At 42.6% G+C, this 25,058-nt stretch overlaps 1 protein-coding gene across 4 annotated transcripts in view; it reads left to right on the top strand.

The window, feature by feature from the left end:
• The window catches only part of ST6GALNAC3 (ST6 N-acetylgalactosaminide alpha-2,6-sialyltransferase 3), a 475,429-nt gene that overhangs the window by 137,364 nt on the left and 313,007 nt on the right, over window positions 1-25,058 (top strand). Inside the window, exon 2 of one of the 4 annotated variants that reach the window (XM_033917257.1) lies at window positions 7,064-7,662. The exons of the other annotated variants lie outside the window; for them this stretch is intronic. Coding sequence (XP_033773148.1) covers window positions 7,660-7,662 — 3 coding nt within the window. The 5' untranslated portion in view covers window positions 7,064-7,659. The remainder of the gene's footprint in view (window positions 1-7,063; window positions 7,663-25,058) is intronic. 4 annotated transcript variants of the gene reach the window in all.

Raw genomic sequence — 25,058 nt, 5'->3', positions numbered from 1 at the left:
ACTCTCATGCATATTCATTAGGGCTAGCCTGAAAACACGATTGGCCTGGTGGTCCTCCAGGACAGGGTTGGGAACCACTGGTCTAGAACATTGACTCTCAAGTCAATCCTCGGGCACACCCAGCCAATCAGGCTTTTGGGATATCCATAACACTTTCAACACTTAACACTGATCATTTCGATCGCGGACGACAAACTAATCTAAACAAGCATATCTCCTCCAATTGTGTTCTTCTTCTCCCTCTCTCTTTTTTTTTTTTTTATCTCAATGTAATTATGTATTCCTTCCTCACCTTCCTCTTGGTCTCATGTTAGTTCAGTATGTCTGTGAAACCCCTATAATTTTAACAGAGCTTTGTTTTTATATATTTATTAGTAATCTTATTCAAAACCGTTTTAGATAACCCTGATAGACAGTATATCAAGCCCCCAATAAACTTGAAGCTTGAACTTCAATAAAGAATATACGTAAATTTGCATACAGCAGAGGCATTGTGTGCAAATCTATCTCACGCATATTCATTGTGGGAATCTTGAAAATCCTGCCCAGAGGACTGCGTTGAGAACAAATAATCTAGAGTTTAGATGTAGACCCTCTGGGAGTGAGTTTCAGACTATGGAGGCTACTTCAGTGTAAACTTACTGGCAGGTGTCACATTGCTGGATTTCCTTTGTTGAAAGTATTTACAGATATGTAATCATTTCTATTTCATTCACTGCAGCCTCTGAAAGAATTACATATTTTTAAGTTGAAGATAGTGAAATGTTAAAAGAGGGGAAAAAGGAAGAATTTGGATGCTCACTGAATGATTTGGAGTTGCTACAAACTGATTAGAGATTCAAACAGAAAGAGTTTGGTTATAGTCTGGATGAAGCAGTTACAGGACGTGTTTGAATTATTGTCTCCAGAGGGAAAATAAATCATAGTTACACAAGGAGACAAGCATCGTGGCTTTTACTGCAGTTATAGTCTATGAAGCAGAGAAGTAGGCAACTGAGGGTCATTAGAGAAATGAATATTGTGGTAGGCAAGATGGTAGAGAATGCTAGAGCTTTGTTTGTGCTGATAAAGAAATACAGATGTGAATTTGGAAAGGCTTTGTGGCTAGTGGCAGACACAGAGGTATAGGAGGAATTTCCAAAATTGTTAGAAATAGTGGTTGCTAAGTAGTTGCTCTTCAACCTTCACTTGCTCCCGGTGTATTTTAGAGTCCAGTTTAAGTGTGCCTGTATTGTTTTTAAAATTCTTCTTGGTATTTTTACTCCCTTAGTTCCTTTATCTTGGAATCTTTATAGATTTTGCAAGAGGCGATCAACAATTTAAGCTTTCCTGCCCATCTAGTAAAGGTATCAAAAGAACCAAGATTTTTGGCCTCTCTCTATCCTTCAAGTTCACACAACTTTGGAATGATTTTCCACTGTTCCTGAGAAGTTCTGGTTCCCTTTCTTCTTTTCGTAAGGCTTTGAAAACTATTCTGTTTACTAATCACTATTCTTTTTGAGATCCATTTAATATGTTTTCTTTCAGCTTAATCTAACTATTGGAAACCGAGTCGAGCTCTCTTAGATTGAAGTCTAGGTATACAAAACCAAATATTAAATTAGATTATATTGGCTTTAAATACACAAAAGTGATATATAATCTGACTAGGGTTATCATACGTCCAAATTTTCTGACACATGTCCTCCTTTTGGCGATAATTCGGGGCATCCGGGCGATTCTGTACTTGCCTTCAGAAGGCCTCATTTGTCCGGGTTTTAGTATTGTGGAGTGCAGCGGCAGTGGCCAGGAGGGGGCGGCCGTGGAGAGCAGCAGCGGAGCAAAAATGAAAAATTAGCGCTGCACTGCTCCGGATGACCCAGCTGTGGCAGTCATCATGCAGACGCTGGTCACCTGATGCTGCGCTGGAACCTCCTCTCTCCTCTTCTCCCTCCCACCTCATGCACCCATAGTGCAGTGCATACCAGACAGTCAAAGATAGGACTCTTCCCGCCTTTCCCCCCCCCCCCGGCTCGCATTAGGGGAAGGAAACTGGGCAGCTTCCCTGGACCCCAGAGATCCAGGGGACCCACGGTCCGAACTTCTCTTCCCTTCTGTCTATCTCACTCACTTCCCCTCACCTTACCGATCTTCATTAAATAGCTAAATGTATCTTTTCAGTGGGGCCCCGACACGGCAGCTGTTTCTCACAAGCTGCCCTGATGCTTTCCCTCTGTAGTGATCTGCCCTGTCGTAAACAGGAAGTTGCAGCAGAGGTGGTGGATTGCGGCAGAGGGAAAACTTCGGACCATTTATGTGTGTAGATGGCAGAATTCAAACAAGGAAGTTGCAAAATCACCACTTACATGTATAAGTTCTGCCAATTTACATGGTCAAAACCCCCAATGAAGCTGCTCTGTTTTTGACAAAATATTCTTGTAAAATGACTGTTCCCACTTAGATGTGCTACAAAAAACATGTTTTTCTCCATAGAAGTATTTTATAAGTTTCAGATTTTAGTGAGATTTTTGTAAAATACTCTGCAAATTGTCAACATCCAGACTTAGATGTCTCTTTCTCTATTTAGGCTGTCTATTCAAAATTGGGCTTTGTGTGTGTAGATCTCTTAGTTGTGTAGTGTAGGCTGTGTGAAATGAAGTATGAGTGATTTATCTAGCAGCGAAACAGAGAGAATGATGGGAGATAAAGACCATGTGGACCATCTAGTTTGCATCTACATCGACTACTAAGCTCTACAATACCTTTAGACTGTGCTTCAATATAAATTCCTTTCGATTGTTAGTACAATCATTGGTTCTTAGCCAACTCGATTATTGCAATATTGTTCATCTTGCTGGAGCCCAAAAAATCTCCAATGCGTATAATATAGAATGCAGCAGTTAGATTGATTTATGATCTGAAGAAGCATGATCATGTTACCTTTTTTCTATCGTCAATTGCATTGGCTGCCGGTTGAGGTGGGGATTAAGTTTTAAGTTTGGATGTCTTTGCTTTAAGGCATTAACAGGTCTCATCCCAGAATATCTTATGGAATCTTTTATCATCACTAATCCCAAACATTCTAGGAAATCTCATGCGCTATTCTCGGTAAAGGGTTAAAAAAATTCCAGGAATGTCTTTTCAAGCGGCTTTATGGGCTAAAGACCTGAATTATGTATTTATATTTTCCAACTCCTACCAACAATTTCGATGTGCTTTAAAAACGCATCTTTTTATAGAATCTTTTGGAAATTACATCTTTGTTGCAATATTCGCCTCTATCTTTTGTGAGCCGCATAGAACTTAGTGGTATAGAAGTTAGTTTTATGTTATGTTTATTTCTCTCAGAGATCCTCTGTACTTTTCCTATGCTTTCTTAAATTCAGACATTGACCTCATCGCCACCTCCACTTGAAGGCTGTGCCATTCATCCATGTCCCTTTCCACAAAATACAGTAACTATTTTGTTAGATTACTCATAAGTATATCCCCTTTCACTTTTGTGATAATGACAATATGACCCAGTGCTTCCAATTGCTATTACAAGTTATCATTGTGGATGCAGATATGCTTTGTGACAGTACTTTATGTGCTCGTAATATCTCTACAAACCCATGGATGCATTTTACTTTGAAAATGTGCTCAATGTTTCAGTAGCTACATAAGAACATAAGAAATGCCTCCACTGGGTCAGACCTGAGGTCCAACGTGCCCAGCAGTCCACTCACGCGGCGGCCCAACAGGTCCAGGACCTGTGCAGTAATCCTCTATCTATACCCCTCTATCCCCTTTTCCAGCAGGAAATTGTCCAATCCTTTCTTGAACCCCAGTACCGTACTCTGCCCTATTATGCCCTCTGGAAGCGCATTCCAGGTGTCCATCACACGTTGGGTAAAGAAGAACTTCCTAGCATTTGTTTTGAATCTATCCCCTTTCAACTTTTCCAAATGCCCTCTTGTTCTTTTATTTTTTGAAAGTTTGAAGAATATGTCCCTCTCTACTCTCTCTATGCCCTTCATGATCTTATAAGTCTCTATCATATCCCCTCTAAGTCTCCTCTTCTCCAGGGAAAAGAGTCCCAGTTTCTCCAATCTCTTAGCGTATGAAAGGTTTTCCGTACCTTTAATCAGACGTGTCGCTGTCCTCTGAATCCTCTTGAGTAACGCCATATCCTTCTTAAGGTACGGCGACCAATATTGGACGCAGTACTCCAGATGCGGACGCACCATCGTCCAATACAACGGCAGGATAACTTCTTTCGTTCTGGTAGTAATACCCTTCTTGATTATACCTAGCATTCTATTCGCTCTCTTAGCGGCCGCTGCGCACTGTGCTAGTATGTTAAAAGGAAAATAAAGGATGTAAAAAAAAAAAAAAAAAGGGGGGGGTATAGTGCTCTTGTCTGAGAAATGGCAAATGGAGGGAAATTTCCCAAAGCAAATTGAAATTGGTAGTTTGAAAATTGCTATTTCTCAGTCTAGCAAAAAGCATGTGTGAGCTTGGGAACATTTAGCCAGACTGAAGGGAGAGGTTCCCACGGGGGCACATTTTAGGTGGGTCATCGATACTTAGTTACCACCACCAATATGTCCATTCACAATCCACACCGTGTTCCTCAGAATGCCACACTAAATAATAGCGTAGTAGCTGTCCTCATGGGAACCTTTGTGCAGTGTAAATTTTCAATAAACCAATATTGCAGTCCCGACGAATACTTTTAAGGATTTAGCTAACGCTAAGTTTTCGAACTGTTCTGCATTCTCCTTCCCCGACCCTGATGAAAGAGTGAAACGCGTCAGTGGGGATTGAGGCAGAGCTGTTCTAAGCTAAGTGGCATTTTTGCATATTCACTATGAAGTTAAGACTATCTATTTAAACATGAGCACTGGCACTTTATAAATGACTATAAATAGATAAATGAAATTATTGGTTTATTGAAAAATTACACCATACAAAGGTTCCCATAAGGACGGCTACCACACTATTATTTAGTGTGGCATTCTGAGGAACCTGGTGTGGATAGTGAATGGACATATTGGTGGTGGTAGCTGAGTATCGATGAGCTAATTAATCTGAAGTTTTGTGCATTATTGGATATCTTGACATTTTATGTGGGATCATAAAATAACACATATTGCTCAATGTGCATTTTGGGCCACACAAAATTATTAATGCTTTCATTCCATTCATAAATTTATGCATACAAAGGAGGTACATTTTTGCCAGACATTTCAGGGATGTTGAATGTTTGCAACCTATATTTTCAAGAAGTATTACACACATAAGGCAAGCCATTAAACATTCAAATTTTGCATCCCATTTTGTAATAGGTAAAGTTAAGCAAGTGTATGTGGAGGGGCATTTTCAAAAGGTCGTCCGATTTCATTAGAAACACCCAGCTCATAAGATCCAAAGCAGACGGCCATCGGAAGTATATTTTCAAACAGGAAATACATCAGGATTTCCTGTTCAAAAATACATCAGATGGATGCCCATCTGTTGAGGATGGCCAACACGAACAGCCAAAATGCATCAGATATAGATGCCCATGTGTTGAGGATGGTCAACATGAACAATCATTTTACAAACTGGAGTACCCAACATATGAACAGCAAAAAAGCAGGGGCTAGGACGTCTGTCTGGCAGCAGAGCACAGGAATAGCCTAGTGGTTAGTACAGTGGATTTTAAATCAAGGGACCCAGGTTCAAATCCCATTTTAATGCTTTTATTTTGTAATTGTGACTGAGCCCTTCGGGAACACGAACATACCTACTGTACCTGAATGTACACCACTTCAATAGCCTTCAAGCTTACAGGTGGCTTATATGTATATTTAAGTACAGTAGATTTCTTTCTGTTTCTGAAGAATTCACATAACTCCCCCCCCCCCAAAAAAAAAAACCAAACAAACCAACAAAAAAAAAACCCCACCCAAAATCCTGAGATTTGACTCCTCAGACTTGCTTTCTTTTTTGCTAAGAATGGCCATAATTAGGGTTACCAGATTTTATAACAGTAAACTTCGGACACGTGGCCCCCACCCCCAGCCTGCCCAATTCCACTCCCCCGCCCCGTTCCACCCTAGCTCTGCCCCCCAAATCTCTTCTCAAGCCTGGGGCTGCATCTGGAGGGCCTCCGAGCAAGCGCAGGTATGATGCGATGATGTCACCCGCATGGACGCATGCATGCTGGGAGACCCTCCAGATGCGGTCCTGAACTTGAAAAACCAGGCAAGCTGCTGCATTTTTAAAAATCCATCTGGACACCCAGACAATCCTCTAAAATGAGGACATGTCCAGGTAAATCCGGACATCAGGTAACCCTACCCATAATACCTGAAGCTGTCACAAAGCCTGACATCCCCTTTCAGTTTCACTTTCAGAGGAAAGGGAGGAAACAGCAACCACTGTGAGATTAAGGAGATGTCACGCCTTAATCCCTCCAGTGGTCATCTGCAAAATCAGAGCACCCTTTTGTACTTTGGACTTGACTGAAAAAGGTCCAACATAGGATGCCCTTTTTAGGCTTGGATGTTTCTTTCCATTTGGATGATCTGATTTTTGGGTCCTCACTAGTCCTGCTCAAAAGTCACTCACGACATGCCCTCTTGCTATTTAGATGTACTTCAGTGTTGAATGTCCCTTTTCTGTCTTTGCAAAATTGACATTTGGATGTTTCAACTACATGGACTTTTAAGATGTCCATATGCTTTGAAAATAAGCATCTTAGTCATATGGTAACCTGGTCTACAAGGTCAAATTATATAGTATATTTACAGTATCTTATGCTTGAAAATTAGGTTGCTTTTATGTGTGCTTGAAATTATGTATGGGACTTTGTAGCCAGGTGTATCACATATTGGTAATGGCTAGTTCTTAGTCTGTATCTGCAAAGTTTGACATAAAATCTGATTTAGTTGCTTAGAATTCTTAGTTGGAGCTCATTTTAAACAAAGAACTTCAGTATTCTGAAGGACAACTTCATCATTATGAGTCTCAAATTGACAAAATGCTAGAGAGCAGATGTTACTTGGTTTATTTAAAATCTGGCATGTGGTCTTTTACAATGAACATTTTTTTCCAGCAGGTGCAAAATAGCTGCACCCTGGTGGGGTTTCAGAAACTGGCATCATCTACAATATTTGCCAGGTTGAGAGATCACAAGGTGTCCCTGAAGCATTTGTATTACATCCAAAGCTGCTTTAACTGCGAGGGATGACTGAGTGCCTTCCATTTATTGATAGGAAGAAATGGGCATTGATCCAGGGTAACATCAAGACTAGAATGAGGAGCAATAGAGCAAGCTTTGTGCAAAGCGATAAAACCACTCCGAATCTGTGCTTTGTGTCTGAAGAGCTGGCAGACCTTGAAGTAAGGTTAACAAAGTTACTCCCTGGAAAATTACCATACGAACACTCACATTCATGCGGATTCAATCCTATTTCTCTTCAATGATACCAAGAAGGCAAATCAGCAGTGCTTGAGAAGAACACGGATTTATTAAATGTCAACTTTACAATACCAATGGAGTTGGTACAGTTTAGAATTGAATAGAGAAAACCACATCCTGCCCATGCTTCCTCTTCTGCTAGGAAGCTCAGAAAAGGCCACGGTGAGCCGTTCTGATAACTGGCCGGTAAAATACTGACTGGAACTGGTTTAGCGACCATCATTAACACCATGGTAAGTTTTGAGAATCCGACCCTTAGTAGTATTTCGATAAGAAGGGGCAGGAATCAGGTTTCCTTGATAAAGCAAACTAGAAGCATTGATCTCATTTAAGTGAGCTAAATCTGTCATTGCCCAGTAGTTTCTCATATGAATACAAGTTATATCAAATCCACACTATCACAATTATTAATTTCTATTGGCCAAGACAAACATGTTTTTTATAATTACATAGAGCATTTTGGACCCCAGTTCGTTTACAGAAATTAGTTCAAAATCTAATAGATGCTGGCATTGTCATCTTGAAGCTGGGACTTTGGATCATTTACTATTTTATTGTCCCTTGATACTTAAACTTTGGAGATCCATTTGGGATCAAGTGAACAAAATATTAGAAAATCCAGTGGCATTGACGCACGATACCATCCTATTTGGTACGTTAATGAGGGCTAAAAGCCAAATATCTGCCCGAAATAACAAACTTCTCTGTATAATGACAGGGGTTGCCATACAACTCATTTTGAGGAATTGGAAGAACTGTGATAGATTAAATTACACTTTTTGGTGGGAATCTCTCTGTTATACTTTTAAATGGAACGTTTGATGGCCGTACAACAGGGACGGTATAAGAAATTTATGGATGTTTGGGAACCGTTGACTAAGTTCTGTAAGGAATGATAATTGATTTTATTTTATCGACCCTTAAGCATACACATCCAGGGTGGGTGGGAGGGGGGAGGGTTTTGCATTGGGATTTCATTCAGGGAATAGATGGAGGTTTCCTGTAGGTATGTACTTTTTATGATTATTTGATTGGGGGGAGGAAATGGTTGTACATTAATGTCTGTAAGTTAATGTGCATTTCATGTAAACTTATGTACAGTGGAACCTTGGTTTACGAGCATAATTCGTTCCAGAAGCATGCTCGTAAACCGGAATACTCGTATATCAAAGCGAGTTTCCCCATAGGAAATAATGGAAACTCGCTTTGATACGTTCCCACCCCCCCTCCGAGGCAAGCGGCGCTGCTCCCCCCCTCCGCGCGAACCGGCACTCCCCGCCTGAACAACTTAAACTTACCCCCCTGTCTGGCACCAGCACGCAGCCCACAGGATGTGCCGGTGCTGCTAGAAGATCTTCCTGCTTCTGCCGGCCTTGAGCATGCATCTGCACATGCTCAAGGACTTCTAATTCTCCCTCTCGCCGGTGCCAGACGGGGGGGTAAGTTTAAGTTGTTTGGGCGGCGGAAGCCGGTGTGCGCAGGGAGGGGGTCGAGTGGGGGGGCCTTTGCGAGCGGGGGGGAGCGATGCCAGTTATCGAGAGGGGTGATGCGAGACAAGTTTTGCGAGAATGTTTTGCTCGTCTTGCAAAACACTCGCAAACCGGGTTACTCGCAAACTGAGGTTTGACTGTATATTGAAATTGTTTGTTTGCACTATGGTAGTTTGGAAATTTAATAAAGATTTACAAAAAAAAAAAATAATAATTCTATTGGCCCTTGGCTCTTGCCTGACACAGCTGTGTTTCAACACGAAGCATGCTTTGCCTCAAAAGTGGTGCTTCTTACAGGGATTTTGTTGACTCCATGGGATTTCAATCGATTCATGTAAGGGAGATAAGGCACAGAAATCATATTTTATTAACCAGTGAGCTAAGTCACAGATAACACAGTGTTCTGTATGCTCTTAAATAGGATATACAGTATGGGGCTCATAATCGAAAGAGAAAAACGTCCAAAAACCAGCCTAAGTCGGCACTTGGACGAACATTTCTCATAAATGTCCAAGTGCCGATAATAAAAACGGGTTTTGGACGTATTTCTAAACGACCTAGGCCTTCATAGTGCTGCTGAAAGACCAAAGCTAAACGGGGCGTTTTGGGAGGCGTGTCGAGGGCGAGAGTTGGGCGGGACGTGGGCTGGCTTAGACTTAGTCGTACAGCATGTATAATCGAAAGTTTAACAACAGAGCCTAGACGAAACTTGGACGTTGTGACTTAGACCATGTAAAACATGGTCTAAATCACAAAAACCCACCTAAACTCACCAGATAAGCACAGAAAACACATAACACAGACCCACACACACTACCCCAGTGATTACCAACCCCCCCACCCCCATAAATATTTTATTCACAACTTTAAATTTCAGCCTCCAGACCATCATCACCTGGCCACCTGGCATAGGAAAGCCTAGTCGTCCAGCTCAGAGGCAGCTTAAGTCATCTTGGGGGTGGGTTAGGGACTCATAGAGAGGAGGACCCATGCCCATAAGTCCCTATAATCACTGCATTGATACTGACACGTGCACTGCCCTATACACTCCCAAAACCCTTTTTTACTGGCACATAAGTGGCTCCTGCAGCCATAAGGGCTATTGGGATGGTAGATAAGTGGGTCTAGGGGATTCTGGAGGTGGTTTGGGGGGCTCACTGTCACCTATAAGGGAGCTGTAGTGAGGAGAAGACATGGCACCCTTTTTGTAAAGTTCACAGCATGCCATGTAAGGTATCCCACTATGTAGGTGGCATGTCTGGGTGTGCAGTCCATCACTTTGCAGACCCCTCCCACGTCCAACAGGGCTTGTTCTAGGTGTTTTGGACTTGGATAGAAAGTTGGACGGAAATGGGGTATAAAGATGGACGATTTAGTGGCTTGGACGATCAGATCAGCAGGACATATAATTAGACAATTTTCAAAAGTAAAAAAAGTTGGACGTCTCTTTCGAAAATGTGTCTTAGGCTCTTTTTAACTTTGGACGACTTGCGAGATGGACGTAAACGGACTTAGACGTCCCTTTTGATTATGCCCTTCCACGTTAAAAGTGCCATACCCATATTAAAAATTACTTATTTGACAGTTATTTAGTTATGACAGCGGTGTTCATAACCCTCTATGTATTGTTTATTGTCGGACTGTGAAAGAAAATTAATCCAGTTCTTCTCAAAAATTTTTTTTTAAACAGTGAGAGAAAATTATATAGAAATATTTAACAAAATTTGGATAAGGCTTTCAGATGACAAACTGTGAATGAAAAACTAATCACTCCCAAATGAATTCACAAAGCAAAGGAATCATTAATATTTTATTTATATGGAGGTAGCGACAAGGAATTCTAATAAAGAGCGTGACAGTTCTGTGATTATTTTGTTTCTCTTTATGGGTTTGGTAACTTACATAAATTTCAATAGAGAAAGGAGTATTTATTATGTCTGGTTTTTATTGATTTTGATGCTCATACTGGGCAAGCAGCATACTACAGATCACTGAAAATAATAATCATAAAACCCATAATTATGCTATTAAGAACACTGCATGCAAAAAGATCACAATAAATACAGTATGATATGTACCACACAAACTTCCCCAACTGCCAGAATAGAACATGCTGCCGTGTGTGGAGTGAAAGAGTGGCCTAGTGGTTACAGCTGCTACCTCTGCACCCTAAGGTTGTGGGTTTGTTCCGGTGCTGCTCCTTGTGACCCTGGGCAAGTCACCCAATCCTCCATTGCCCCAAATACTGTAATTAGATTGTAGGGAAAATACTTAGAGTACCTGATTAAAAACAAAACCTTGCTGTACATTGCCTTGGGTGAATCTCTTGATAAAAGCAGTTAATAAATATACAGCCATTTTACCCCTGGGATCCCTCCTGCCCGTATTTTAGTGAGGGTGGGGGGTAGGTGGTTTGCCTGGGCAGGAGGGGTTGGGCTCCCTCCTGCCCGTTCTTATAGTGGGGGGGGGGGGCGTGTGGCCAGGAGGGCTTGGGCTCCCTCCTGGCCCGATCATAGTCGGGGGTTCGCGGGGCAAGAGGGCTTGGGCTCCCTCTTGCCCCATCGAGTCGGGGAAGGTCGGGGTGATGTGGGGCAAGAGAGCTTGGGCTCCCTCTTGCCCCATCGAGTCGGGAAGGTTGGGGTGCCGCGGGGCAAGAGGGCTTGGGCTCCTTCTTGCCCTGATCGTACTCAGCGGGGCCAGGAGGGCTTGGGCTCTCTCCTGGCCCGATTGGAGGGGTGGATCACTGCAGGAGAAATGGTCATCTCTCCTGTCGCTTTAGCGATTCCCAAGTGCCGCGTTTGGCGGCACTTGGTGGTATTGCTATTACAGCAGGGGAGATGACCCATCTCTCCTGCCCCGATGGTTGCGGTGGGGGGTGGGTAGGTTGCCAAGCCGCTGAGCTGATCTCGCCAGCCGCCATCAGCTCAGCGGCCCCTTTTTCGGCACTTATACCTGTTTTGACTTGATCTAAGTCAAAACGTATAAGTACCAACTAGGCAACCTGCCTAAAGTTTTGGTTATACCTGCTGCACGCCTAGGTCTAGGTCGGCCCACTGCCCGCCCTTTCCCCTCCTCTAAAAATGCCTCTTTTTCTCTCTGTGCATTTAGAGACAGAGGAAAAGCCTAAGCTGGTACTTGGACGATCAGGCTTTTTGATCGTCCAAGTAGCCATTTAGGCCACTTTTTAGACTTTATTTTTTATTATGAGCTCCTTAGCCTATAGCAGTTGTCTCAAACTCACAGCCCGCCAGGTACTATTTTGAGGCCCTCAGTATGTTTATTATAATCACAAAAGTAAAATAAAATCATTTCTTGATCCTATGTCTCTTTAGCTATAAATTACAATATTATTATTAAGACTTAGCCAAAAGGAAAGATTTATAAACTATAAGGAGTTTTACCTCATGCAAAATTGTCATTTCTTTCATAAGACATTAACCATTTTTTCTGAGGCCCTCCAAGTACCTACAAATCCAAAATGTGACCCTGCAAAGGGTTCGAGTTTCAGACCACTGTTCTACCTGATGTCAACAGAGCTGAACAATCTTTTCCTGTTTCCAGGCTCTATTAAAAACACACTTTCTCCCAACTGAATAAACCTGGTTGAGGGCAGGGTTGGGTCTCCTGGAGAGACAAATTGAGATATTAATTCCATTTGTTTTTAGTGACTTTTAAAAAAATTATTATTGTATGCGTGTTATTTCTGGAACTTTTCTTTTGATATTGGTGTTCTTTTCCTTTCTGTAGTATTTTAGTAATTATGTTAATTAGTAAAGGCAGTATATCAAATCAATAAATAATAATAATAATAATAAAATGCAGGGACAGATGAAGGGCATTCTGCCTAACTTTACATGCAGCGAGGATATTCAGTGACTATCTCCTAGGTTCTAAATACGGCACCCAAAATTGCATGCTGGGCATAATTGCATGCATCTTAATTGACAAGTGGGCAGTTAATTGGATGACAGTTAACAAAAGTGCAACTAAACGCCTCCAAAACGAAACTCCTTTGGATCCACAAAGAACACTGCGACCGTGCCCTTCCCTCGCTGGGACTCAACTACCATAACTGCAAAGGACCAAGTACGCAGCCTAGGAATACTCCTTGATGCCAACCTGTCGCTTTCCAATCATATCAGGTGGTCTCTTCCTCATTTTTACTACCTACGTCAACTCTGAAAAATTAGGAACTGCTTTTCCGAGTCTGACTTCACCTAACTATTCTATGCCTTAGTATTCTCCCGCATGGATTACTGCAATGCGTTATTCAATGGTCTCACAGTGAAAAATGTTCGACATCTGCAGCGTGCTCAAAATATGGTGATCGGGCTTCTAAAAAACCTCAGTGCCCGTGAAGCTATCTCCCAGGCTCCGTTGTCAGCTCACTGGTCCTAAGTCTAGCGATAAAATCCTTGTACAACATGGTGCAGAGCTACAAGATGGCAAAGCTCCTCCTTACGAGCTGTACAGGTCCCTCCACTTCCAGGATGAAGTACGCCTCAAAACACCTCCTGGTCGTGCCCTTCAACTGCAAACCGCCAAACGATGTTCCTACTCCCGCTTCCCACTAAGCCACTGGAATTGACTGTCCCTGCAGATCAGATCCCTTGAAGGACTCCTCAGCTTTAGGAAAGCAATAAAAACGCCTTCACCTAACTCCCCTGCCCACGACCGATGGATTACATAGAAATGCATATTGGTACTAGATCCCAGTATGTATCACGTTAGGATAAAAACTTGTATTGAAAAAACTTGCACTGTTAAGAATAACTATGGCGAATTGTAACCTGTATATTATGTTTAATAATAATAATAATAATAATAACTTTATTTTTATATACCGCCAGCTATCTTGCGACTTCTAGGCGGTTTACAGTAAAAGAGATTGTGAATACAATAAAAGAAAATGTAAATACAATAAAGAGAAGCTTTACGTACAATGAATTATTGGTATTAGTATCGAGTTAGGATACAACCCGGTATCGTAAACTTATACTGTAATTATGTCTGCATTTTGGGCTCCTTCTACTAAGGTGCGCTAGCGTTTTTAACACACGCAGGATTTTAGCAGGCACTAAACCCGCGCTACGCTTCTAGAACTAATGCCAGCTCAATGCTGGTGTTAAGGTCTAGCGCGCGCAGCAATTCAGCGCATGCTTTTCCGCGCGTTAAAGCCCTAACGCACCTTTGTAAAAGGAGCCCTTTATGTATGTTTAACCTGTAACCTGTTCTGTCAAAAATATATGTGAAACCACTATCTGTGGCTTTTAGAGTGTACATCGCCTAGATATTTCGATAGGCGATTCAAAAAATGCTAATAAACTTGAAACTTCTGAGCTCTTTGGGGAAAATGGGATAGAAAATGAAATAAATAAATAAAACTCGAGTCAATTTGTCATTTATAAGAGTCAGTGTCTAAAGTGCAGGGGATCTAAATTTATTTATTCTATTTTCTAGGCCGTTCTCCCAAAGGAACGCAGAATGGTTTACATGAATTTATTCAGGGACTCAAGCATTTTTCACTGTCTGTTCCAGTGGGCTCACAATCTATCTAATGTACCTGGGGCAGTGGAGGATTAAGTGACTTGCCCAGGGTCACAAGGAGCAATGTGGGTTTAAGCCCACAACCTCAGGGTGCTGAAACTGTAGCTTTAACCACTGCACCACTCTAGAAATGAAAATGTAGTAGAAGTGAGCCAAGTTTAGGAGAATAAAGCCATTGTGACATCACTTATGAGGCTGCCTCTTATTGGTGGAATGAGGCATTATGATGTCACAATACCAGCTCCGGTTATCAGAGGCTGAAGCTTTTCACACTATTTATTTATTCATTCATTCAATTTTCTATACTGTTCTCCCAGGGGAACTCGGAATGGTTTACATGAATTTATTCAGGTACTCAAGCATTTTTCCTTGTCTATCCCATTGGGCTCACAATCTATCTAATGTACCTGGGGCAATGGGGGGATTAAAGGGCAAATTCTATAAGAAGCGCCCAAAAGTTAGGTGCCTACTTAGGCACCGTTCAGCGCGATTCAAGCACAATTGGGTGCTCTAGGCACAACTAAAAGTTAGGCGCCCAGGCGAGCCCTTAAGCACGCTTAAGAGCAGTGATTCTGTGAGAAGGCGCCTAACACGTAGCCACCCCCACGCCTAACATGCATAGCGCCTATTTTTTTGAAGGCCGCCTAAATTTTTAGAGGCGCCTTGTTACAGAATCACGCTTTCTTGATAGGCGCCTGTGTTTCAGTCAGTGCTGATTAAAAAGCTTAAATTGAGCCTGTTATTCAATTTAGATAGGCGCCTATCTAGGTGGGCGCCTCCAAAATAGGTGCCTAACGTTTTAGGCGCTATTTACAGAATTTGGGCCTAAGTGACTTGCCCAGGGTCACAAGGAGCAGCGTGGATTTGAACCCACAACCTCAGGGTGCTGTAGTTTAAACTATAATTAGTTCAAGAGAGTGTGTTAGTGGTTATGGAGGGGTAAAGGAGGGTTAGTTGGGAGAGTGTATGGGAAAAAAAATTAGGAGACTCGGCTCTTATAATACTTCCTTTATTTTGTACACTAGAACTGTTTACTTTATTCTTTTGGGTTGTTTTGCTTTTTGTAGTAGAATTGTACTTTGGTTCCTTTTGAAAATTCAATTTAAAAAAAGTACTTAAACATAACTAACAGCTTAATTATAGAAAAGAAGCTGGTGTAGGTTGTCATGACAATAAAGAGTTAGGGGCCCTTTTATTTAAATGCAGTATACCCCTGTAAATGTCTCCTGAGACACGCTGGAACTAAATATGTATTTTTTGCTCCGGATCAGCTTCGATACTTTTTGGACACAAAAAAATGTTTAATTATAATTAAAGGATAAGGGCTGTAAGAGAATTAGGCCGGTAACACGTTAAGCCTTTTCTTTAGTGTTATTAGTTAAAATAGAGATCTCCTTGTCTCATTAATATACTTGTTTCCCATGGGGTGTTTTTGGTGGTCTAAGGAGGAGTTTAAAAAGATATGTGATTAAATGGAAATGGGCTTTTTCTTTCTTTTTCTAACATGTGATTCTAGTTTTTCCTTTGATTATTGTTTATATTAATGCTCCAATTTCCTGTCACAAGAGGATTCTTGTACATTTGGTTTAAAATGCATAAATAATAATTTTTAAAAAATGCTATAAAATTTTGCACTAACCGTGCATTAAATAAAAATATTAATATGCAGCAGGTTCAAAGCCTATATGCTATCTGTTAAGTGTGTGTCTAGCATGTTTCTATACAGTTACCATACAGAGCGGTTTTACTGGGCATTAGGTGTAATCACAGTAATCATGGAAGCGCTTACCATTTCCTATTTAGGTGGTGTAATTGCAAAAAAAGATACTTGGCCACACCCTGTTTCTCCCAGTCCCACTTTGCCCCGCCTCACCCTTAGCCCCGCCTCCACATGAACCGTGTGTTTCCTTCCCCGAGCTCGGGGCCGTGTCTGGATGTCCTTTGCACATGCACAGACATTGGGGTGATGATATCGGCATGTGATGTCATCACATCAACGTCCGTGCATGCACAGAGGACATCCAGAACACGTCCCCGAGCTCAGGGCCTTCCAAAACCCGGACAAACTGCCGGGTTTTGAAAATCCCTCCAGGCGCCTGGATACGCCTCTAAAAAGAGGCCCTGTCCGGGTTTTCCCAGAGTCTGGTAACCCTAATCCAAGCTAACTGATGCAGTGATAGCACATTGTAAAGTACTGTTTACTAACGGCAATGCGCAGGCCACACCCATTCCTCCGCCATAACCGCCTGTGTTCCACCCTGTGACAGGCCATATAGAGTTAGGGCTCCTTTTACGAAGGCGCGTTAGCGGGTTTAACGCGCGTGACTTTTTATCACGCGCGAACCCCCGCGCTAGCCCAAAAACCACCGCCTGCTTAAAAGGAGGCGGTAGCAGCTAGCGCGGCCGGCGGTTTAGCGTGCGCTATTACGTGAATTAAACCGCTAACGCGCCTTCGTATAAGCAGCCCTTAGTGTGTGAATTAGTGTGTACTTTCATGCCAGCACAGTAAAAGGTTACTGCACTTGTGTTGCTATCGGTTTAGCACATTTTAGTAAAAGGGCCCCTTAGTCTATTTACAACATGAAAAAAGAATTAATGTCAATAATTCACTGAGCTGAATTGTTTTGAATGTGAAATTGTGCCTTGCCAGTTTGATGGGTTGCTTCTGTATCCTGTGATGAATCTTTTTTGAACTGCAGTAATCGGAAGTCTGTGACCATTTATTTCCAGTTACATAATGCCAAGCTGAAGAGCAGAAACTGTGCCACAAATAATACAACATGTTTTCAATTAACCATGAGCACTGTTTTCCTGTTTTAATTAGCTATAATTTCACATGCTTGAATATCGGCTGCAATGCTGCATGGCTGGGACTGTTGGTGAAATGCATCTATTTTCTTAACCACATATTTTCAGTCGCCTCATCTTAATCATTCCGAAGTCACCCAAGACAGCAAGGAAATGCCTGCATTTTATCATGCTTTATTAATGTCTCTTCATCACTGCTCTCTGCTGGAGTGGCAAACATGGGAACATTGCAGAAATGAGAGCACCAGAGCTTTCTGTCACAGATTAATTCTTACAGAGAAAGACGTATTATGTTCCTTGTAGCATTTTTCATTGGCAGCCTGTAGATTAGATTTGAACATTCATCTCAATGTCTCCATCAGGAATTATTTAAAAAAATTCACTATTAGTTTTGTAATTCCTGTAATCTTCTGTAAATTAACAAGCGGGGAGAAAGCTTTTGTGGCGTTGACAATGATATCTGCAAACCGAGCTTCTCTCTAATTTTTACTACTACATATCATTTCTGTGATGCTATTGGACATATGTGAAGACAGTCCCTGCTCGACAGAACTTTGCAATCTATTGAAGAAAGACAAAGGGCTCCTTTTACTAAGGTGTGCTAGCGTTTTTAGCGCACGCAGGAAGTTACTGCGCGCTACACTTCTAGAACTAACGTCAGCTCAATGCTGGGGTTAAGGTCTAGCGCGCGGGGCAAAGTAGCGCACGCAATTCCGCACGTTAAAACCATAACGCAGCTTAGTAAAAGGAGCCCAAAGAGGATAAATAAGAGATAAGGGAATATGATAGCATGAGCCGGCATAGGACAAGGAGCCTTCACAAACATAGCCAGACCGCAATTTAAAAGTGAACAAAAATTCTTTAAATAGTGTGGTTCAAAAAGAAAAAAAATAAAATGCAGAAATCTCTTCCTCTCACAGACTGTTAACTCAGGAGGGGGATGGTTAATCTGCTGGCTAGGGTGGAGGGCAGTGGGGAGCAGGGTTCTGGATTGAAGGCTATATCTCCATCTCCACCAGTAAGGCATTCCAGACATCTATCATCCTTTCCACGAAAAAGCGTGATTCTATTTTAAATTAGCCTCCTTGTAGCATCATTTTATGTCTGCAAGTTCTACTACTTTCCTGTCTCTGAAGATTTGTTTCTATATTAATACTTTTCAAGTACTGTATTTAAACATCTTCCCTGCCCTTCCTTTCCTCTAAGGCAGTGCCTCTCGAACCTTTTCAGTTCTGGCACACTAAATAAAGCAAATATTTTTCGTGGCACACTAAACGAAGCAAATGTTTTTCGCAGCACATTATAATTGAAATTATAAAATTGCAATACCAACAAAAGCATTTAATTATTTTTTTTAAAAGTTCTTTAACATAGTAACATAGTAGATGACGGCAGATAAAGACCCGAATGGTCCATCCAGTCTGCCCAACCTGATTCAATTTAATTTTTTAAAATTTTTTCTTCTTAGCTATTTCTGGGTAAGAATCCAAAGCTCTACCCAGTACTGTGCTTGGGTTCCTACTGCCGAAATCTCAGTTAAAACCTACTCCAGCCCATCTACACCCTCCCAGCCATTGAAGCCCTCCCCAGCCCATCCTCCACCAAATGGCCATATACAGACACAGACCAAATGGCCACCCCAGCCCATCCTCCACGAATTGGCCATATACAGACACAGACCATGCAAGTCTGGCCTTAGTTCAATTTTTAATATTATTTTCTGATTCTAGATCCTCTGTGTTCATCCCACGCTTCTTTGAACTCAGTCAGTTTTACTCTCCACCACCTCTCTTGGGAGCGCATTCCAGGCATCCACCACCCTCTCCATAAAGTAGAATTTCCTAACATTGCCTTTGAATCTACCACCCCTCAACCTCAAATTATGTCCTCTGGTTTTACCATTTTCCTTTTGCTGGAAAAGATTTTGTTCTACGTTAATGCCTTTCAAGTATTTGAATGTCTGAATCATATCTCCCCTGTCTCTCCTTTCCTCTAGGATATACATATTCAGGGCTTCCAGTCTCTCCTCATATGTCTTCTGGTGCAAGCCTCCTATCATTTTCGTCGCCCTCCTCTGGACCGTTTCAAGTCTTCTTACGTCCTTCGCCAGATATGGTCTCCAAAACTGAACACAATACTCCCAAGTGGGGCCTTACCAATGACCAGTACAGGGGCATCAACACCTTCTTCCTTCTACTGGTTATGCCTCTCTTTATACAGCCCAGCATCCTTCTGGCAGCAGCCACTGTCTTGTCACACTGTTTTTTCGCCTTTAGATCTTCGGACACTATCACCCCAAGGTCCCTCTCCCCGTCTGTGCATATCATAGAAACATAGAAATAGACGGCAGATAAGGGCCACGGCCCATCTAGTCTGCCAACCGCAATGACCCTTCCCCACCTAACTCAGTGAATAGATCCCACGTGTCTATTCCATTTGGCCTTAAAATCAGGCACGCTGCTGGCCTCAGTGACCTGAAATGGAAGATTATTCCAGCGGTCAACCACTCTTTCAGTGAAAAAGAATTTCCTGGTGTCACTGTGCAGTTTCCCTCCCCTGATTTTCCACGGGTGCCCCCTGGTTGCCGTGGGACCCTTGAGAAGGAAGATATCCTCTTCCACTTCGATGCGACCCGTGAAATACTTGAACGTCTCGATCATGTCTCCCCTCTCTCTGCGTTCCTTGAGTGAGTAGAGCTGTAACTTATCCAACCTTTCCTCGTACGGGAGATCCTTGAGACCCGCGATCATCCGGGTGGCCATTCTCTGGACCGACTCCAGTCTCAGCACATCTTTTCGGTAATGCGGCCTCCAAAATTGCACATAGTACTCCAGGTGTGGTCTCACCATGGATCTATACAATGGCATAATGACTTCAGGCTTACGGCTGACGAAACTCCTGCGTATGCAACCTATGATTTGCCTTGCTTTGGAGGAAGCTTGCTCCACTTGATTGGCAGCCTTCATGTCCTCACTGACGATCACCCCTAGGTCACGTTCTGCTTCAGTTCTTGTTAGGATCTCGCCATTTAGGGTGTAAGTCTTGCATGGATTTTGGCTGCCCAGGTGCATGACTTTGCATTTCTTGGCATTGAAGCTGAGTTGCCAGGACTTAGACCAGCGCTTCAGTAGTAGTAGGTCGTGCATCATGTTGTCGGGCATTGAATTTTTGTCTGTTGTACTCTTGGCCACTACATTGCTTAGTTTGGCGTCATCAGCGAATAATGTTATTTTACCTCGGAGCCCTTCTGCCAAGTCTCTTATGTAGATGTTGAACAGGATCGGGCCCAGGACGGAGCCCTGTGGCACTCCACTGATCACCTCCGTCGTTTCGGAGGGGGTGCCATTCACCACTACCCTCTGAAGCCTACCCTCAAGCCAGTTCCCAATCCATTTCGTCAACGTGTCGCCCAATCCTATAGAACTCATCTTGCTCAGCAACCTGCGGTGTGGTACGCTATCGAATGCTTTGCTGAAGTCCAGGTATACGATGTCTAGGGACTCCCCAACATCCAGCTTTCTCATCACCCAGTCAAAGAAGCCGATCAGGTTGGATTGGCAGGATCTCCCCTTAGTAAATCCATGTTGACGGGGATCCCGTAGATTCTCCTCGTTCATGATTGTATCCAATTGGCGTTTGATTAGAGTTTCCATTAGTTTGCTCACTATTGATGTGAGACTCACTGGTCTGTAGTTTGCTGTCTCCATCTTGGAGCCTTTTTTATGAAGTGGAATGACGTTAGCCATTTTCCAGTCCAACGGGATGTTACCTGTACTAAGGGAGAGATTGAAGAGCTTCTCTCCTCCCAGCATATATGGTTCCTTCCGATTATTAATCCCCAAATGCATTACTCTGCATTTCTTTGCATTGAATTTTAGTTGCCAGACATTAGACCATTCCTCTAACTTTAGCATATCCTTTTTCATATTTTCCACTCCTTCTTCGGTGTCTACTCTGTTACTCTTTAAGCCGTAGAAAGCGCCTGGACCCTGCTCAAGCGTACGGTGCACGAAGCACAGAACCTGTACGTCCCCAGGTTCAGAAAAGAGTGCAAGAAAAATCGAATAAAGAACCCAGCATGGATAACGACTGCTGTAAAAAAGGCGATCAGTGACAAGAAAGTATCGTTCAAAAAATGGAAACAGGACCAAACGCAGGCCAACCAAAAGGAACACAAGGAAAGCCAGAAGGAGTGCCACCAAGTGGTTAGGAGAGCAAAGACAGAATATGAAGAGAGACTAGCGGGAGAGGCAAAAAATTTCAAATCATTCTTCAGGTACGTAAAGGGAAAGCAACCAGCGAGGGAGGAAGTGGGGCCCTTGGATGATGGGGATAGAAAGGGAGTAGTGAGGGAGGAAAAAGAAATCTGACAAGTTAAATGACTTCTTTACGTCGGTCTTCACGAGGGAGGACACATCCAACATTCCGGAACCAAAGGAAATAGAAAATGGAGATCAAGATAGCAAGCTGGTCCAACTAGAGGTGAGCCAGGAGGATGTCCTCAGGCAGATAGACAAGCTAAAGAGCGACAAGTCGCCAGGTCCGGACGGCATTCACCCAAGGGTGCTCAAGGAATTAAGGAATGAAATAGCAGAGACACTTCAGCAAATATGCAACCTATCCCTAAAAACTGGAGAGATCCCGGAGGACTGGAAAATAGCTAATGTCACGCCCATCTTCAAGAAGGGTTCAAGGGGCAACCCGGGAAACTATAGGCCGGTGAGCCTCACATCGGTCCCGGGAAAGATGATGGAGGCGCTGATTAAGGACAGCATCTGTGATCATATTGAAAAAAATGGACAGCTAAGGTCGAGACAGCATGGGTTCTGCAAGGGTAGGTTGTGCCTCACAAACTTGTTGTACTTCTTTGAGGGGGTAAATAGCCAGGTGGACAAAGGTGAACCCATAGACATAATATACCTAGACTTCCAGAAAGCCTTCGATAAGGTACCACATGAGCGGTTGCTTAGGAAGCTATGGAATTACGGGGTGCGAGGGGAGGTCCACCGATGGATCAAAAACTGGCTGGCAGACAGGAAGCAGAGGGTTGGTGTAAAGGGCCACTACTCGGATTGGCAAGGGGTCACGAGCGGGGTTCCTCAAGGGTCAGTGCTGGGACCGCTCCTGTTTAACATATTCATTGATGACCTGGAGGCGGGAACAAAATGTGAGGTCATCAAATTCGCAGATGACACCAAACTATTCAGCAAGGTTGAAACCACGGTAGATTGCGAGGATCTCCAAAGGGATCTTACGACACTGGAAAAATGGGCGAAAAAGTGGCAAATGAGCTTCAACGTAGGGAAATGCAAGGTCATGCATATAGAGAGAAGGAACCCGATGTTCACTTACAAAATGGGGGGATCAATGCTAGGGGTCAGTAAGCTGGAAAGAGACCTGGGAGTGATGGTAGACACGACATTGAAGGCGTCGGCACAGTGCGCCACAGCCTCGAGGAAAGCAAACCAAATGTTAGGTATCATTAAGAAGGGTATCTCGACCAGAACGAAGGAAGTCATCCTGCCACTGTACCGGGCTATGGTGCGCCCGCATCTGGAATACTGTGTACAGTACTGGTCACCGTACCTCAAAAAGGACATGGCAATGCTTGAGGGAGTCCAGAGAAGAGCAACTAAACTGATTAAGGGTATGGAAAACCTTACATACACTGACAGACTGAAGAAGCTGGGGCTGTTCTCCCTGGAAAAGCAGAGACTCAGAGGAGATATGATAGAGACCTTCAAGATCCTGAGGGGCATCGAAAAGGTTGACAAGGACAGATTTTTCAATTTGAAAGAAACCACAAGAACAAGGGGTCACTCGATGAAATTGAAGGGGGACAGGTTTAGAACAAACGCAAGGAAATTCTTTTTCACACAGAGGGTGGTGGACACATGGAACACCCTTCCGGAGGCCGTGATAGGAAATAGCACAGTACAGGGTTTCAAGGAAGACCTGGATAGGTTCCTGGAGGACAAAGGGATTGAGGGGTACAGATAAGAACAGTGGAAGGTTTAGAGATAAGTGTAGAGGTAGGTATAAAATTAGTCAGGGACCGCTGCTCAGGCAATATGCCTGATGGGCCGCCGCGTGAGCGGACCGCTGGGCAGGATGGACCTCTGGTCTGCCCCGGCGGAGGCGACTACTTATGTACTTAAGCCATGTATGGGTAATTGTAACAATAGTGAAACTAAAGTAGATAGAATAGAATTGCTAATTAATGCATTAGATGTGCTTGTTTTTGAATGCAAATTAATTCAAAACACGGCTCGATAGTTGACAAGCAAATACACATTTAATTATCCACCATCTGCAGTCATTCTATTTTTTCAATTTAATTTCTGTCAGAGCTGAAAATCCAAATTTGCATTTAATTTTCAAAAGGGCAACTATGATAAAATGAGGAAAAATGGTTAAAAAGAAGCTAAAAGGATCAGTTGCAAAGGTTTGGACTGTAAACCAGGCATGGATGTTATTTAAAAATACCATTGTGAAAGCCCAGACCAGATGTATTCCTTGTATTAACGAAGGTAGACAGAAGAGGACACGAGAGCTGGCATAATTAAAAGGTGAAGTGAAAGAGGCTATTAGAGCCAAAAAAATATTTTAAAGAATGGAAATAGGATCTGAATGAAGAAAATAAGGAAAAACACAAGCACTGCCAAGTTAGATGCAAAGCACAGATAAAGAAATCTAAGAAAGAATATGAAGAGAAACTTGAAAAGAGGCAAAAACTCATAACAATTTTTTTAGGTACATCAGAAGCAGACACTATGAGGGAATCAGTGGGACTGTTGGATGATCAAGGAGCATAAGGGGCACTCGGGGAGGATAAGGCCATAGTGGAGAGACTGAATAAATTCTTTGCTTCAGTATTTCCAGTAGAAGATGTAAGAGATCTACCTGAACCAGAAATGGTTTTCAAAGCTGATGATGCGGAGAAACTGAAAGAAATCTCGGTGAATCTGGAAGATGAACTAAGCCAAATTGATAAGTTAAAATGTGTTAAATCACCTAGACCCGATGGTATACATCCCAGGGTACTAAAAGAACTCAAACATGACATTGCTGGCCTGCTGTTAGTAATATGCAATCTGTTGCTAAAACCATCTGTAGTACCTGAAGATTGGAGGGTGGCCAATATGCTGCTTTTTAAAAAGGGTTCCAGGGGAGATCCGGGAAATTACAGACCGGTAAGCCTGACTTCAGTGCCAGGCAAAATGGTAGAAACAATTTAAAAAAATAAAATTGTAGAACATGTAGACAAACATGATTTAATGGGACAGAATCAGCATGGGCTCAGCCAAGGGAGATCTTGCCTCACCAATTTGCTTGACTTTTTTGAAGGTGTGAGTATACATGTGGATAAAGGTGAGCTGGTTGATGTAGTGTATCTAGATTTTCAGAAAGCTTTTGACAAAGTTCCTCATGAGAAGCTCCTGAGAAAATTAAAGAGTCATGGAATACGTGGCAAAGTTCAGTTGTGGATTAGGAATTGGTTATTGGATAGAAAACAGAGGTTAGGGTTAAATGGTCATTTTTCTCAATGGAGGAGAGTAAATGATGGAGTTGGAACTGAACTGGGACCGGTGTTATTTAATTTATTTATAAAAGATCTGGAAATTGGAGCAATGAGTGAGGTGATTAAATTTGCAGATGACACTAAACTGTTTAAAGTTGTTAAAACGAATGCAGATTGTGAAAAATTTCAGGCAGACCTTAGGAAATTGGAAGCCTGGGCACCCAAGTGGCAGATGAAATTTAATGTGGACAAATGCAAAGTG

Source organism: Geotrypetes seraphini, chromosome 12 (assembly GCF_902459505.1).
Source record: "Geotrypetes seraphini chromosome 12, aGeoSer1.1, whole genome shotgun sequence".
NCBI lineage: Eukaryota > Metazoa > Chordata > Amphibia > Gymnophiona > Dermophiidae > Geotrypetes > Geotrypetes seraphini.
Note: the sequence above shows the minus strand (reverse complement) of the source record. Positions and strands in the feature narration are given on the sequence as shown.